This window comes from Taudactylus pleione, unplaced genomic scaffold (assembly GCF_031769625.1).
Source record: "Taudactylus pleione unplaced genomic scaffold, aTauple2 ptg000087l, whole genome shotgun sequence".
Taxonomy (NCBI): domain Eukaryota; kingdom Metazoa; phylum Chordata; class Amphibia; order Anura; family Myobatrachidae; genus Taudactylus; species Taudactylus pleione.
Window position 1 is genome coordinate 8,886,558 of NW_028284489.1, and position 18,659 is coordinate 8,905,216.

At 40.7% G+C, this 18,659-nt stretch overlaps 1 protein-coding gene across 2 annotated transcripts in view; it reads right to left on the reverse strand.

Moving 5' to 3' along the window:
* Positions 1-5,055: 5,055 nt before the first annotated feature.
* KLHL26 (kelch like family member 26) overlaps positions 5,056-18,659 on the reverse strand; it is a 53,268-nt gene continuing 39,664 nt past the window's right edge. The window contains exons 1-3 of one of the 2 annotated variants that reach the window (XM_088468971.1): positions 12,748-12,797; positions 12,432-12,468; positions 5,056-7,171 (exon numbers count right to left, since the gene is read on the reverse strand). In XM_088468971.1, coding sequence (XP_088325097.1) covers positions 5,590-7,167 — 1,578 coding nt within the window. In that variant the 5' untranslated portion in view covers positions 7,168-7,171; positions 12,432-12,468; positions 12,748-12,797 and the 3' untranslated portion in view covers positions 5,056-5,589. Of the gene's footprint in view, positions 7,172-12,431; positions 12,469-12,747; positions 12,931-18,659 lie in introns of those variants that run through there. The other variant, XM_088468970.1, reaches the window with a different exon arrangement.

Genomic DNA, 18,659 nt, shown 5'->3' on the forward strand with positions numbered 1-18,659 from the left:
GATTTGGGAGGGCATGTCCTAGCTCAAATCTAAATTGTAGTGTAAAAAAAGCTGCCCATTATTTGTGGGCTACATGGAAAAGCAGCCAGTGATTCCCCTGGATGCAAAAAATATAAATAATGAATTTCACCCCTTACATTGCAGTATGGCTTGTTCCAAATACTGTTACTTGCTCTGCTTCCACCTCAGAATCAGCCCCTTAATGTCTTAGCATAGGTTATATTCTCTCACTGGGCCTGATTCTGAATCGCACTAAAGTCCAAAAATTGAAGCACCAATCTATTAGCAAACTACACACGACGCACCATGCATACGTGTCTTGACGGGGCGTTACATACGCAGCTGTTTATTACTTAAATCGGCATGTAGTTAGAGGTAGGTGTTCTAACAAAGCATTCATCTGATGAAGAGATGACTGTTTCAGACAGATCTTTTACAACAAGCATGGGGTGTGTGTAAGTGCAGATACTAACATTGATGGTTGGTGCTGCAGATGTGGAAACTGAGCACTGCGACTAGACGCAAGAAGCCGTATGTATAAGGTAGTGACTCTTGCGGCTGATTTGCGTGCGGCTCGGAATCAGGCCCATGATGTAGTTGCTGTGTATTAAGTACAGACTTCTTTAAACTACCCTATTTCACTAGGGATGATCTTCAACTGCATTCCATATTGATCACAGTGATGGAGACTGCTTGCCTTGATATGAGTGGTGACAGTGAATAAACTCCCATTACAGACTGTCGAAATAGAGTATTCATACAAGTTAAATTTATCTAATTATTTGAAAAACAATATAAATCTGCGCTGTGTAATGTCATTAAATAGCTGCTCCGCATAATTGAATATAAATAAATGAAAACTGAGCACTTGTACAGAAATTATTATTAATGTGTAAACACAAAACCTGTGGGAAATTATAATTAGTAGCAATGTTTAAAGCTCTTTTGATACATTTAAGATGTCCGTGCTTGCTTGTAAAAGGGGGTTCCGATGTAATACCGACTGTGCGGCAATTAGTGTAAACAGATTAAGTACTTTTAATATAATCTTTCCCTATTATCTGCCTACCTTTAGACTTCTGTCCTCCGCACCATCCATCTGGTCGCGTGTGTAAATGTGCGTCTTACTTGTCCGCTCAACAGCGCAGTGCTATGACGTCACTCTTGGTACGGTGTGCGCTAAACCAACGCGTTTCAGGCTCCTGGCCCTTTGTCAAGGATAGTGCTCCTTGTTCAAGATCTCTTATTTATTGAAGACTTTAATTCAATTAAAACAATGGTTGATAAAAAAAAAAAGGCAATTTAACTTTATTTTATAGTATAATTGTCTTGCGTTTCTAAAAATTACAATGTTAGATCGTGTCTAATTAAACAAAATATATAGGTAATGTAAAAAAGTGTTAATAAAAGATCAATAGTTAATGGAACAGAAAATTAGTTCATTATTGGGTATTTAGAGGAAAGCATTTATCTCAATATCTATATTCAAACCTGCAGGGTTTGCATAAAAAAAATCCATTTGGTTTCTTTTTTTCTCAATTCCTGAGATTAGTAGAAGCCTTCTGAATCCCCATAAAAATCAGTTTTGTGGGTTTCTTTTCATGACAATCCAGAAAATGTTTAGATACACTGAGTTTGTAAACCTTTCCTGATGTTAAAAATATGCTCCGCAATTCTTGTTTTTAATTTCCTCTTAGTCTGTCCCTAACACTCTGGGGTTCATATCGCATAGTGCATCTGCAAATCTGTTGTGTACGTTACTTTAAAATCTCAGCATGATGGCAACTTTCATTACTATTAGGGTGTGCAGTCCAGAGCCCCTCCCTATACCTTATTAACATGTCTATACAACCATTTTCTAATAAAATGTGTAAGTATAGTTAAGCTGGGTACACGCTAGGTCAACTGACATATCTGACGATTGGCAAGTGTATACACACTTACCAATTTGTCTGCCCAATGTGCAGGGCGTTTGACAGCTCAAATGGGTGGGCATTTAAATCGCCATCCAGTTGAGCTGTCAATCACCACCGGGTCCCGCAGCATGTGTATGGGATGCAGTTTATATGCAGGTGGCGAAATACTGACGCCGGCATCCCGCCCGACCAGCATAATTCCGGCGCAGATATCCCAACGGACATCAGGATACTGACGTCAGCATCCCGACCACAGGGATCCTGAACGCCAGGGCGGCGGTTAGTATGCGTGGTTGGCCAGGGATGGGGAGGGTAAAGAGGCACATCCACTAGGCGACAATGAAAAGACTGAACGATAAGATCGTTATCCCTCATTGTACAGCGCAGTGCCTACACTGAACGTTATATCGTTCAGTGTAGGCACCCTCCATCATCCCCGAACATGGCCAATGACAGATTGGCAGATTGACCGGTATGTTTGGGCAATGATTAATCTCGGATTCAACCAGCAGGAGCGCGCATCGCTGGTTGTTTCCGACATTTGCATGCCCGATTAAAGAACAAATGAACGATAACATTATCGTTCAATTGCTCTGTTTAATCGGTTAGTGGATGTGTGCCTTTAGAGTTTAGGGTGCCGGAAGAGGGGGTTAGGGTTAGGCACCCCACAGGGAGGTTAGGGTACTTACCTGCCCCTGTCAAGGTTTTGCACCATTCGGGCTTCCAGCATCTGTATTTGAACCGGCGGCTATTTAGCCGCTGGTATCTCATATCGATTTCCTTTCAGATATGTCTGCCAACCATCTGCTGTGCTACCTCAGTGTGTACATTCTTCAATAGATGGAGAGGTCTGGCATCTTAAATATTAAGCTGCACATTAGATGCGAACTTCCAGGGTGACAGTTTGCAGGAGCGTTTTAAGCAGTTTATCGGCCAATGCTCCTGCATACAAATCTATACAATCATCAGGGTGATCAGCCAATAATTGGGTGATCGGCCCGATGATTGGATAGGTGTGTACCCAGCTTAACAGAGAATGATAATCAGTCAGTTTGGTTGATCAGATCATTCTGTGAAGTCAACTAAAACAGTAAACCACTGTTTTTCTTATTTTGTATGTCCTGAAATTCATCTCTGTATGGATCTACATTGTTTGATTATATTATTACATTTATGAAGCAACTGTTTGCATACAAAATAGTCATGATTTTTCTCAATAAGGCAGCAAACATTTAATGTGTATACACAGTACATCAGATTGTGAATAATGCATTAATGCTAGATTATCTGCGTTTACAGTGCATCCGGAAAGCATTCACAGTGCTTCACTTTTTCCACATTATGTTACAGCCTTATTCCAAAATGGAATAGATTCATTTTTGTCCTCAAAATTCTACACACAATACCCCATAATGACAACTTGTAAAAGATTTTTTTGCGATTTTTGCAAATATTATTTAAAAAAACAAAACTAAGAAATCACATGTACATAAGTATTCACAACCTTTGCCCAATACTTTGTTGATGCACCTTTGGCAGCAATTACAGCCTCAAGTCTTTTTGAATAGGATGCTACAAGCTTGGCACACCAATCTTTGGGAAGTTTCGCCCATTCCTCTTTGCAGCACCTCTCAAGCTCCATCAGGTTGGATGGTAAAGCGTCGGTGCACAGCCATTTTCAAATCTTTCCAGAGATGTTCAATTGGATTCAAGTCTGGGCTCTGGCTGGGTCACTCAAGGACATTCACAGAGTTGTCCTGAAGCCATTCCTTTGATATCTTGGCTGTGTGCTTAGGGTCGTTGCCCTGCTGAAAGATGAACAGTCGCCCCAGTCTGAGGTCAAGAGCGCTCTGGAGCAGGTTTTAATCCAGGATGTCTCTGTACATTGCTGCATTCATCTTTCCCTCTATCCTGACTAGTCTCCCAGTTCCTGCCACTGAAAAACATCCCCACAGCGTGATGCTGCCACCCCCATGCTTCACTGTAGGGATGGTATTGGCCTGGTGATGAGCGGTGCCTGGTTTGCTCCAAACATAACGCTTGGCATTAACGCCAAAGAGTTCAATCTTTTTCTTATCAGACCAGAGAGTCCTTCAGGTGCATTTTGGCAAACTCCAGGTGGGCTGCCATGTGCTTTTTACTACGGAGTGGCTTCCGTCTGGCCATTCTAATATACAGGCCTGATTGCTGCAGAGATGGTTGTCCTTCTGGAAGATTCTCCTCTCTCCACAGAGGAATTGCTGTAGCTCTGACAGAGTGACAATCTGGTTTTTGGTCACCTACCTGACTAAGGACCCTTCGCCCCCGATCGCTCAGTTTAGATGACCGGCCAACTCTAGGAAGAGTCCTGGTGGTTCTGAACTTCTTCCATTTACGGATGATGGAGGCCACTGTGCTCATCGAAACCTTCAAAGCAGCAGATATTTTTCTGTACCCTTCCCCAGATTTGTGCCTTGTGACAATCCTGTCTCGGAGGTCTACAGACAATTCATTGGACTTCATGCTTGGTTTGTGCTCTGATATGCACTGTCAAGTGTGGGACCTTATATAGCAGGTGTATGCCTTTCAAAATCATATCTAATGAACTGAATTTACCACAGGTGGACTCTAATTAAGCTGTAGGAACATCTCAAGGATGATCAGTAGAAAAAGGGATGCACCTGAGCTCAATTTTGAGCTTCATGGCACAGGCTGTGAACTCTTATGTACATGTGATTTCTTAGTGTGTGTTTTTTTTTTTTTTATTAAATTTGCAAACATCTCAAAAAAACGTTTTACACGTTGTCATTATGGGGTATTGTGTGTAGAATTTTGAGGACAAAAATGAATGTATTCCATTTTGGAATAAGGCTGTAACATAACAAAATGTGGAAAAAGTGAAGCGTTGTGAATACTTTCCGGATGCACTGTAATGGTCAATGTGTAGAACACTAGATTTTTGTAGAAAGAATTGCTAAACGGACTTTGAATCATACTTAATACTGCTTAATACTTAATCATACTGCTTAGCTAAAAACTTTCTGCCAGAGAGTATTGCATTCTGTGATTTACAGTTAAACAAGAGTTAGTAGATGCAGACAATGATCATTCATTCTAAAAACAAATGATACATTTGTTAATTTGATAATGATAGATTGTCTTTTTATTATAAACAAAATGGCATCTCAAGCAAATTCATATGCAAGACATAAAACATAATTTCTCACTGATAAGAGTTCAAAATATGAGTAATAGAAAACCTTTCCCTTCAAATCTCTGTGTACCATTGCCACTGCAACTTATAGTGTACACAAAACAGCCAACACAATGCAATTAAAACTCACTGCAGTAATGGGTTACAAATGACTACAAATGAAAGGAAGACATATCGTTGAAGACGAGAGGTAGGCAAGTGCAAAATTCACTAGCAAGACATTCACTGACATTTAGGATATATTCAGTATTGCTTGTAATTTCACAGCATATTTTAGAACAGATGTACAATACACAGTGATGTAATGTCATTGTCAGCAAATACTGTACATAGAAAATAAAATATTGGCTTGTGCATAGTACAGCAGCAGTAGTAATCGTAGTAGGTAACATCTTATCTGTGTGTGTATTATTTACTTTTATATTGCACAGGTAATAGAAAACACAAATTAAGGTCCATGTAGTGAGATATAAGGTTTTATTAGCTCTGAGTTGTAACTTGTGGTAGTATAACAGATGCACAAGCGATTCCAGCAAAGGACTCAGGGAAATGCAAGTCCCTTTCCCATTCATCAGTTTCTGCATTGTATACTTGAACGATACTTGTCACATTGTTTAAGTGCCAGTTGTAACCCCCTACAATAAAAATGTTCTTATCCAAAAGACAGCAGCCAGCTTCAGACTGTCCTGCTCTCATTGGGCTCACAGTTGTCCACACGTCGGTCTCTGGAGTATAATACTCAACAGCCAACACATCAAAACATCGGTCAACATGATCCATCCTCCCACCAAACACATACATTTTGTTTTTAGCCCCTATCATTGCATGAAGAACTCTTGGTTCATTCATTGGAGTTTTGAATTCCCACTGGTCTAAAGAAGGATCATAGCAATGCAGGGCTTTTTTGTCTTCAACAGATACTCCATAGCCTCCTGAAATGTACAGTCTGCCCCCAAGCGTGGCACCAGCATGGCCCCAAGTTCTACGTTTCAGTGAGCAGACATAGGTCCATTCATTCTTTTTTGGACAATATCTTTCGACGGAAGCCAAACTGCCTGATCTGTTTCTTCCTCCAGTTGCGTACAGCATGCCATACAAGACATGCAATTGAAACTGAATTCTGCTCTCCTGCATGGATTGAATTCGTAGCCATTGATTTAAATGAGGATCATAGCGGAAACAGACTTCTACAGCTCCTTCCCCGCTTCGATACTGCAAATGTTGTCCTCCAACTACATAAACAAAATTGTCCAGCACTGCAACGCACGCATGGCTACAACCAACCTCCATTTCATAGAGGTCCTTGAACTGACGAGCACTCATGTCTGGCAAATAATACACTTTGCTGCTCACTGTACGGTCGTTATCGGTATAAGGCGTTCCACCAAATGTTATAAGTGAAGATACATCTGACCTTATGATTGTCCGATGAGATTGCATTTCATGCTGCCGGAATGGAAGAATTTGATAGTTGAAAGCCTCAAGTAGATACTGCCTGCAAAGGACATCCTCTACCATGATATCCACAACCTGTACACTGTCCACCAGCTCAGAAGACTTCATCAGCGGAAACCGGATATGGCAAAGCACTAGACTGGCATTAGCACGACGGGAATAATCAAACTGCAGCCAACGAATTGCAGCATGAAATAAATCTATTTCACTGCAGTTTTTTAGCTTATTGCTTTGGAGGAAGAAAACCAACCTCTCTAAAGGCAAATGAAGAAAATCATCTTCCTCGGAAATTTTAAGAAAGTGTCTAAATGTAAATGAATCCACCGATTCTTTCAGAGATGCCAAGCTAAAAGTTGTAGCCATTTGTCCAATATTCAAACAGGTCTCCACACTCATTGCAGACTTCAGAAACTCTTCACAAAGTTCAACAACAGGAACCATTTGGAGAAATACTGCAGCTCCCAGCACATCATGAATACAGTCAAGGTCAAGAGTAACTGCAGCACTATAAGCAAAGTCAATGATGTGTCGCAGTCCTCTGGAAGATACACCTTTTAATTCAATAACATCTTGGCTTGCTTCTCTCATGCCTCCTGTAAACATTGCCCTTAAAAAAAAAAAATTATTAAAATAGAAATAATCAATTTTTAAATTCTCGGTTTTCTTTTCTTATGTACATGTTTAAAGTTACATAGAAATATCTCATGACTAGACAAAAAAAAAAATTATAATAAACATCACAAAAATTTAGTTGTGCACAAAAAGTGGATGAGGGAATGGCAAAAACATTTATCAGCAATTGCTGAGAAGGTTGAGTGGCCTACATTTAGACTGCAATAAATATATAAATGTGTGTTGAATAAAGTAATGGGTGAATTAAAGCAGTTTGTGTACCGAGACAGTAATTTCTGGTGATGTTCTTCGTTGAGTGAGAGAACACTATATACACTGAAAGAACATCTAGGGTTCTATATACCAAATTTATAAGGTCAATTATTTTACTAGAAAAACAATAATAGTAAAAATATTGCCCTTTTAAAATATAAAACAAACACAATCGGAACCGCTGGGTTTTCAGTTCACATTGGGCACGATTCAATTCAGAGCGATGTAAATAGCGCCGGGAGAAAGCTGCCGGAGCTATTCAATTCATCGCGCTGTTAGGTCGGGGAAGGCTCGTTATCGCGCCTTAAACAGGGTGTTTAAGCGCGATAACGGGCATTCCCCGACCTAACTTCCCGGCGTGAGGCTGTTTTCCCGGCGCTAAGGGCAGAAAACAGCCTCGTGCCGGGACTTTTGTCGGATTTCTTCTCTCATCCCCGGAGGGATGAGAGAAGAAATCATTAGTCGGACTTGTCAGCGCGGTGTATTGAATAGCTCCGGGAGCTCACTCCCGGAGCTATTTACATCGCGCTGAATAGAATAGAGCCCATTGTTTAGAAAATAAACCCCTAAGATTTAAAGCAGCCCTTTCTGCAAGGGAAAGTTTTAGTTGCACTATTCAGGACAGATATTCATTTTGCAGTGGAATCCTTTCTTAAAAAGGGCCCCACTTGCACCACCAGATTTGCTCACAGGCTTGGACTGGCACAGCGGGGGCCGGGTAATTCCCCGGTAGGCCCAACCCCTTTCTGTGACGAGGCAGAACTTATCAGGCCAATATTTGAGGGGGTTGTTTGGCGGACATTGCCCAGTATTATTGTATTATGGATTATATGGTGGTCACTATGATGTGCTCTGCATTATATGGCAGTCACTGTGATGTTCTCTTTATTATATGTGGGTCACTGATGGTCTCTATTATATGGCGGCCACTGTAATTCTCTCTGTATTATATGGAGGTCACTGCAATACTCTCTATTATATCACTGTCATTGTGACGCTCCATGCATTTTATGACAGGCATTGCAATGCTCCCTATTATATATGGCGATTACTGCGAGACTCCCTGCATTTTATGGCATCACTGTGAAGTTCCCTTACATGGCGGGCATTCTCCATGCTTTATATGGCGGTCACTGCGACGCATTCTGTATAAAATGGCAGGCACTGCAATGCTTTCTGCCACACACCCTCAATCAGAGGCCACACCTATGCAGCTTTGCACCACCTCCCTTCAGTGTACCCCAACCATTGTATTCACCCTGTGAGCACTTTATGTCCCAGTCCAACACTGCTTGCTCATTAAAGCTGCACTACCATTTTTCCTAAAGTGGACACAAATCCAAGCATGAGCCCCAGGAGCTGTAACATGTTGCTGTGGTGGAAACTGTTGCACAGAACAGTCCATGGGGCTGCAGCTTGGGGATGGGCCACTTTGTAAAATGCAACCCAAGTGGTAATAACGCAGCTTTAAAACTACTTCCTCTTCTCTCTGTACAGAGGCAGGAAGCTGTACAAGACAATGGAGTGTCTGCAGAAATGGCCATCATTATTGTGTACTTGCACCCGCCCTTGACTAACTGGAAATTATATGCCTCTGTCAGGTGTATGTGTGTCTGTGTGCATCTGTTCGCAACTGCACGACCATGCCTGTACTGTACTCTGCCTATATTAGTATCCCCCTTCCTTCCCCTACCCTGTCCCTCCAGGCACAATTCTGCATTGGAACATATGCTTTTCTGGGCATGTGCAGAGAGATTTAGGAGTAGTTCTTACTCTCGTCAAATCCAATATGTTCTTCACTGCCCCTCTGCATTAACAAGCCCCTCCTTCTGCACTATACCAGCCTCCTCCTCTCTCCCTCCAGCTCTCAGTACATCTATCGTAGAAGACCCAACCTGTAACACAGTAAGGGATCCATTTAAAAAGAAAGCATAATCCCTTTAGCACTTGCTAAAGGGATTATGCTATCTGCTCTGTATTTAGCAAACAATGGCAAACTCAGCTTAACAGTTTTTGTGAAAATATTACTTGCGGTACAATGCCATTTGCTAGCAATGGGGACCGAGCACTTATGCATTAACCAGTGAGGACAGACAAGTTTTGTTAAATACCAGCAGTATAATCATTAGTATCACTGTGCTGCCACTAAAAAGTAATGTTCTTAAATGGAACCCTAAAGCTGGGTACACACAGTACAATGTGTACCCAGCAATGCGATCAAGGATCCGGCGGCAGATGTATTGGCCAGTCCCCACACACTGAGCGATCCGGTGCCAGACATGCCCGCACCCCCCTCCCCATAGACCGGCATGGGATCGTTCGGCGATTTTCCAGATCTCTTGTGCATGTATCTGGAGGAGTGACGGAAGATCACACAGGAGCGCGCAGTAGACAATACACACGGAATGATATAGCTGCGATATCATTCCAATCCGTCGGATCAGCCGCTACATCAGTGTGTGGTGGCCTTTAGTACCACAAAGACATTTGGTACAGGAGACACGCTGGTACTTGGCAGGTTTTCATTTCATTCAGTGAGGGGATAAAAGTTCTGGTTAAGAGTAGCAAACTACAACCAGGTAAGCATATGACGCTGATGAAAATTTCAGTCATTAAAATGATTGCTACGGATATATGAAATATGTAACGTTACAAACTGCACACTGGTCCCATTACTAAGCAATTTTCCCAGGTAAGTCCCATTTTTCTCTGCCTAGAAAACTTTAATTCCATCATTACTTATTTTTCCATACTTTTGATGTCTAACAAAATAAAGCTACAATGAAACTGGTATTTTTAATGCATTTTTTGCATGTTAAAATAATTTACTGAGAAAACTATTAACATCCAGCAGCAGGTCCGCTTGGACTGAATGACACTACTCCCACTAGTCCCTACATCCATCCTCAAGCTTTTTGAGATTTTAATGTTTCATCTTTATATGTAATACTAGTTTTTTTATGTATTAGTAAGTTGTTTATTCATTTATCTGCATACAGAACAAATATATATATATATACACTGAAATGTAGCAGCAATGTTCTCTTTTCTATATTAAAAGCAAAAATCTGGGTAGTATAATTCTATGCTCACCACTTCAGGCCAAATTTCCCCAGCAAAGTGTGTTCAATTTATGATCAAAAGTACAACTTACAAATACTTTGCCAAACAGATATGAAAATGTTGCTCTTATCACCTTTACATCTCCAAACAGCCCTCTCCCACTTTCTACGGTGTGTGTTTACTGTGTTTGTTTTACTATTTTTTTATTACAGTGGGAATACGGGTGCCGGCCGCCTGCTGACACTTGTAGTTCCACAAGTGCCAAAGGGCAGGCATGCTGGCACCTGTAGTTCCACTGCAAAAACAATAGTATAATTCTATTTTTCACACTATTACCCCTGCACCAACCGGCCAGGGGTGCAGGGAAGAGCCCTGGGCTTCAGCATAAGCCTGGGGTTCTCAGGATAGGGGGAACCCCTTTATTGGGGGGAGTCCCCACCTCCCCTGAGAGCACCGGCTTGTGCTGACTAGCTTGGGGTGTTAATGCTTTGGCCCGGGTGACCCGGTGAAAGGGTCTCCTGGGTTTGGCATTACACCCTGACTATTAACACCACAAGTGGTAGAAATTCTACCAAACTCCCGGCGCTCATTCAGTTAATTTGAAATATAGCAAAGACCAACTAGCAGCTAGTGTAAGAAGTTCAGTGCAAACTTCAACAAAGTATCTATAAAACAAAACAGAAAACACTGCTCTTGGTTGCTGCTAATAAGGGTATCCACACATATAATAAATATACTATGCACAATATATGTGTATAAAGTATATATAAAGAGGAAATACTTTATTCTAATAAGATTGAGACACAGACCTATAAAATGCACAAAACAGTAAATACGGGAGGTAAAGCACCTGAGTCCCCGTGATTCACTAAATACGGCCGAACAAGCTAGCGGGTATCTATGCTGGCACGCCAGCACAGACACCTGGACTGATTTCAAATACAGGTACTATTAATTAAATACACATCTAGTGCTAAAAGCACATCTGATAACTTGTTTTTATTTATGTACAAAGACTGTTTTTTCCAATTATATTATATTTATTGTGTGTGGATACCCTTTTAGCAGCAACCAAGCGCAGTGTATGTTTTCTGTTTTGTATTATACCCCGGCTAGGTTCAAGCCCGGTGCTGGTTTTAAAAGTAGGGGGAATCCCACACTATTTTTTCCTTTATTTTTAAAACCAGGGGAGCCCAGTGCTGGTTCCTAAAATACGGGGGGACCCTACAGGTTCCCCCCCCTATTTTTTGAAGACAAGAACTGACACAGGAACCCAGGGCTGGTTATGCTTTTTTGGGGCGGAACCCTGAGTCAATTTTCATTACTTTGAACACAAACAAGCAGCCTGCACGTATTTCACTGATATGTGCGGACTGCTTCTTCGGGAGTGTTTGGCTGCTGCTGTCAGACATTGGAAACTAGGGAATAAACTCGATCACATACTCCATTGGAAAACACGATTTCAGCAAATCCTGATTCTTGATAAATTTGAGAGTTTCAGCGATGCAAATAGAGTTTCTACTCGGGCAATCCCGACCAGACATGATTCTTAGTAAATTTACCTCGTATTGTGTGACTGCAATTCTACCTCTGCAGGGCTCCATAACAGAGTCATGTGTCATATAGTGCTATTCTCCTTTTAGTCTCCGGGCTGGAAGATGGATGGGCAATGGTGGATTGCATGTCTGGGTGGAAGTGCTGCTAGTCGTAGTTGACCACTAAAATGACTAGTCATAAAAGATCTTATTTTTCACAACAGTGGTCATGTAAGGATATGTCACATCCACACTAACATATTACAAATGTATTTATCACACTTTGAATATTGCCCTCTCGTTTCCCCGTTTCATTCATTTCTCATATGCATTTCAGCCTGACATTACACTATGCGAGGCATCAGAGTAAATGGAGGCGCTTACCTATGCAGGTCAACACATCATTCCCAGCAAAGACACCCTTTGAATAGAAAGTGAAACAGAAAGATTTGGGTACCAAAGAGGAGTGATCCCTCTAAAAACAAAGCCAGCCAAGAGGTATGTTACGTATCTTCAGCAAGCTACATGATCTAGTTGGACACATGCTCTGGAAGATGAGGTTGGTCAAACAAACTATCAGTTTCAACTAGCCTACTTTTTACCACTTAAAATGAATTGCATTGCCAAGAGATACACATCGCCATACATAAAAAGTAAAAGGCTATTAAAGAAGAAAAGGAAATCAAAGTTCTAAACCTACCTAAAATAGTCACTGCAGGCAGCTAGGACCACTTTGTGCACTTGGAACACTTCATTGTTAATGGTAAGAATGACATCAAGCAGTTGACCATGAGCACGCAGTGCAGTCAGTCCCTGTAGGAGAGTTGTGCTATGGGCAGGAGCAGAGAAGGTGCACTTCAAGCTGCTATTCTTGTCAGCCATGCTAAAAAGTAAAAAGAAAACCACATCTCATTAACTATTCTTCTGGTAAGACGTTTGGGGCCATATACAATTTGGCACTGGGATTAAATGCCCAGAGCTATTCAATTACTCTGCATTTTCCCCGCGTGGTAACCCATAGTTGCCATGTAAAATGCTGGAATCTATGGGTTTCTATGGCTCCTGAGGCAACGAGGAAAAGTGCACACACTGGGGCTTAACCGGCAGCTTATTGAATAGGTCAGAGCACTGACAATTGTACCCAGTGGCTAATTAGATATGCCCCTTGATATTCAAATAAATGTTCAAACATGGTGTTGTATAAAACTATGCAACAAAATGAAAGCCGGGAGCTAAATATGCACATCATTAGTTTGAAACTGCATTAATTCCCAGCTTGTCCCACATGTAAATACCACTGAATAACTGGATCAAATATCTTTCTAGACAATCACGGAAATTTGTCAAACTGAACACCCAAAATATTCGTGTCTAGCTTTAAAAAAAAAAAATACACATCAGTAAACCCAAAAACAGATATCCTATTTTTTTTTTTTTTTTAAATCTTATTTAAGATTTTTTTTCTGTTTTTAAATGCTCAGCAGGGCTCTTTGCAGCAATCAACACAGACGTGGATAAACAGGTTACCGTGCATACTAATATGGCAGAATTGGTCAGTGGCGCTTCCTCACTCTGTATATCACTTTGTGTGTACATACGTATGTACTAATGTTACATTGTACCATATTATTAATAAATCCATCCCCCTTTTAGCTCTTTACAGGGATTGGAGTTGCTGAATGATTGTGCTATTCCAGTGGTTCCCAAACTTTCGTAAATCCGGCACCCTAAAGTATCAGTATTTTTTCACAGCACTCCTTGGTCAAAAGTTCCTTATTGAGAAATTAAGAAAATAAATATTAAATTAAGTGCATTTCGCTTACCTGTCATGCTTAGGTTGACATTTTCTGATTGGCAGCCACGAGAACTGGTTTTGCCTCTCGCATTGACCATAAATAATGTGATTTGGTCCTGGATCACTACTGCATGTGCCTCGTTGCACCCTGCACCCAGTTTGGGAACCACTGCGCTATTCTATCCATGACAGGTTAGACAGAAACAGGCTTTTTTTTCCTCTATCACGTAAGCTTAATGGTTCATTGTATTTTCCTTTTAACAGTTTGAAATAATTGGCTTAATTTAGGTTTAAAATGGTTAATATGCTGCCAACAAAGTTATATGGTTATGTCTACACTATTTAGATAGACAGTCAAAAGATCCACACCTCATGTTAGACAGGCAATAGGTTAACAGAGTCAAAAGGTTGATTGTTAAATGGTCGACATAGACTAACATTGACATGGTCAAAGCATTTGTTTTGTTATCTTAACTCTAATCCTCAGCCTAAGCCCCGCCCTGATGCCTAAACCATATTATTATTATATCGACATTTCCGGTGATGGCCATGTTTGTCGACCATTTTACACTGCCGATATTAATCCACGTCGACCTTTTAACTGTCGACCATTTGCATGTTGACCATCTGGTGTTAACCTTTTGACTGTGTCTAGATCTTCCATTCCTGTACCGTTAAATAGCAATCTCATTTACTGGCTGCTGTGTTGTGGTGCAGTCTTTAGTTCATCAATTTATTGAAGGAGGAGCCTCTGCTTCCAGTTAGCTATAATAAAGTCTCTAATATGAGAAAAAACACTGCAGGCAAAGTTACAGGAGAAACTACCAGCAGAAAGAGTCTTATTGTTTTTTGCTGCAGTTTCTACCAGTGACAAGTGGAGTCTGCAGGGTATATGCTGGAACCAGTGTGATTTCGGTGATATAGCCGTAAAGTAGAAATTTTCTTTTAAGTCAAAACCAACCTCTCTCTTTAAATTTAGTGTCTATATTGCCACAATCACACCAGTTTCATAAAATTAGTACCAGTTATATAAATACCCCTATAGGTCTATTCTTAAATCAGTTATTTGGACTATATCAAACTCTTTTAAATTATTAGACCTAACTAATCCATTAGTTTCACTATGTTTAGTTTGGTTAGCATATATTAGAATTGGCATAACATCTTTTCTATGCTTTATTTTTAGCAGGCTTACTGTAGAGATTAGTATGTTCAAATATACAGTGTCAAAAGAGTAAACACATCTACCTACTGCTCCCTCACCAACACACATCCGGGTAGAATAACATCTGTCACAAGACTGGTAATGTCAGTACAATATTCACAGATGTGCATATAACTTAACATAAAATAATGAGGAGAAAATCTTTCAAAATGGTTTAGTGGAGCATTCATCTAATTTTGCAGGTTTACATAGTTTGGCAGGCCAAAAGTCACCTGACCGCAAGGTGCAAGTCTTTACCAGATGATGGGCGGAGTTTGGATTGTTCTTAGAGCAGGCATGTCAAACTCGCGGCCCAAACGTTCCCAGTGATGCAGTTCGTGAGTGACGTCAGTGGCCTGCCCGGCTGGATCTAGTTAGATCCAGTCAGCGGCAGCAACTACGTGGGAGTGGTGCCCAGCAGCCAACGTGAAGAGAGGTAAGAGGGAGGTAAGTACTGCACAGGGGAGTGGGGCCTGTTCCATACTGGAAGGGGGCACAGCATAAAGGGCTCTAATACAGGGGGCATTGCATAATGGGCACAACTACTGTGGCATTGCATAAGGGGCACTACTACAGGGGGCACTGCATTGTTTTTTTTTAATAACCCTTTCATAATTGCATATAAGACTTTTTTTTCTTGCGGCCCACACACTCTTAGACCTTGAATATTCGGCCCCGTTGGTATTTTGAGTTTGACATGCCTGTCTTAGAGTATGAAATAGGCACATAAATACAACTTACTTTATCTTTACAGGCAGAGTTTAAGTAAAGATGATAAAAAATGCACTTACAGGACTATTTCTTGCTTTGCAGGACCAACACAAAGGGGTCCATTTAGTGAACTGTGGTTTTACTGCATAATATAAAGTGGCAATTTTTAAAAAGGTTAAAAAAAACAAAAACACATTTCACAGTTTAAAATCAGGCAGAAAAAAACGCCGTTTAGTAAATACCTAATACTTTTTATGTGATGTATACATCATTCATTGCATAGCCCCATCTGATGTGCTGCACATCAGATGGGAGCATGTGATGTGGAGTACACGGGATGTAGTTAAAATACCAATGATCGGGACGCTGTCTATGTTAAGTCCCGGGTCAGGATTTCAACAGACTACTAAATCACCAGCCCACAGACCGACACAGGAACACCGACAGATAGCTTCCCGATCAAAGTAAGCCAGGGTGCTCTTAACTGTTAGGCGTGGGGGGGGGGGATAACATACTTATGGAGCATGCACATGGTCAGATTTTTCTTTTGAACGATTTGAACAATTTTTTTTTTTCAAACGATTTTGCTAACGATTTACTCAACGATTTGAACGATATCTGAAGAAAAAGAACGAAATCTGGCTGCAAAAATGTCAGATATCGTTCTCTAACAAACGTGAACGCGCATCGTTCATCGTCCATGCTTGTACACATGAACGATTTTTTCATCAGGATTGAACGATTTTTAAAATAGTTATCGATCAACTCTGATGAAAAATCTGACCGTGTGTATGCACCATTACCCGACCCTTGTCGGGATACCCAGCATCGAGATGCCGCTGTCTGCATTTTCACAGCTTGCATCCCAACTGCCGGGATTTCATACCCAACCTGGACTACACACAAACGTCGTTCACTATGGTTGCACAGTGTGTATGCAGGAACACATGATCGCACCATCATAAGAGCCGTCGGTGTGTATCCATCTTTAGGCTACAGCAAAGGACTACGAGGTTTGGCAATCTTTTTCCTTAGACCTGATACCCTGCAAGTATTGTAAATTAGTGTGCTAGTTTAGAACATAGTGAAAATGAAGACTGACAGTGCTTTCCAGCAGTAATGGTAATTGAGCCTGAGTACTACAGACCAAGAGGAAAAGGGATTAAGGTCCTAGAACCAAATCCAAGACTCTATAACGACGCACTCTTATAGCTGGTAAGTATGTAACGGTAAATAAATATAACTTTTAATGGATTCAAGCTAAAAACAGACTAACATTACATACAGACATATAAACTAAAAAAAGAAAATCGTGGTAGTGAAAGGTACTAGAAAAAAGAATATTTCCATGAAAGTGGCGAAATATAGAAACGACAATACAACATAAATGAATACAAATAATACCCAATGCTAAACAGTATTGGTATATCACAAACAAGATAAAATTACACCCAGATCATAAACTAGTCAGGGATAGATAGTAAACATACATTAAATGGAGCAACATCTGTATTACTAAATCAAACTGAAAATACAATCAATGAAATCTCCAGATGAAAATGGCAAAACATATAGGTCCTGTAACATGGGCCGATCAATTTCTTAGAGATATACCGTGTAGTACAGAAAGAAGATGCAGAGAGGGATGTCAAGAGTCCCGATTAATCACAGAGTTCTGCTGCTTACCATCATGCCATAGCAGAGAATGGGAAGTGAGAGACCCGTGTGTCACAGTAACCCCTCGAAAGAAAGAAGGTCACGACCCTGTAGCAGGCATTCATTTAAATCCCTTCTTCCGTCATACCATAATAGCATTGGACAAAAGAAAGGGGGGGAAATTACTGGGCTGCAGTCGGGAAGTGAAAGAGTGTATAGAACAGTGTACCGATGGTAAATATTAACTACATCTCTCCACTTAGTAAGTCAATATGAATACCATGTAGTACAGAAAAATAGAAATATGGGGTATAAGAAGCCTGATCCATCAACGAGTTCTGCTGCTTCCCATCTTGCAGTAAGCAGCGGCTGGGAGGTGAGAGACCCGTGCTTCACAGTAATCCCAAGAAAAATTAGACAATATCTAACCCCTTTAACAGGCATTCATTTCTACCCCTTTATTGTCTTGCTATCACAGCATTGGACAATAAAAAAAGGGGGAAGTTACTGGGCTGTAAGCGGGGAAAGATAGGAAAAGAAAAGAGAATTATCAACCGCTATCAAAGTAGTCACATGGGATGATTATCCCAATTTAGTGTATAGTGTAAAGAGTTAAATGAAGGTTGAAACAATTAGGAGGTTAATCCTCAAAAAGAGAAAAAGATGGAGTTAGCAGTTTGTTAGTAAAAAATATATATCATTTTCATTGTCTCAGCGTATCATGACCTAATTAACAGGTACCCTGAAGTATATATCAAAGAACACTTGAAAATAAATAACTTCCTAATATAGAGAAAAATAACATGAATTCAACAGGCACTGTTAATATAGTAATATATCGTATGCAATGCTGAAGCAGTCACCTAAAGAAGGAAAAGAGGGGGTGGGCTCTACATATGGTACCTATGTGCTCACATACACAAACAAATGTACTATCTGATTATTATACAAAGATGTAAATACAAGGGGGACTGCTAATCAGCAGAATGCAGTGACCTGTTCGTGTCCCTAATAGGGCATCAAAAACCAGCAATAGTTGTTAAATAAAAATACTGTCAGGGCAGTATAATTACTGTGTCCAATATGGCAGCACAAATGTACAAAAGCTGCACAGGGAATATCGGTGTCATGAACGCTATTAAAGGAAAGAAGCTCCAACCTCTCGTATAATAGAAAAATTAAATCCCAAATATGACCTGAGTGTAGGGGTGTCATAGATCGTGCACATGCAGGGCACCCTGAAGAC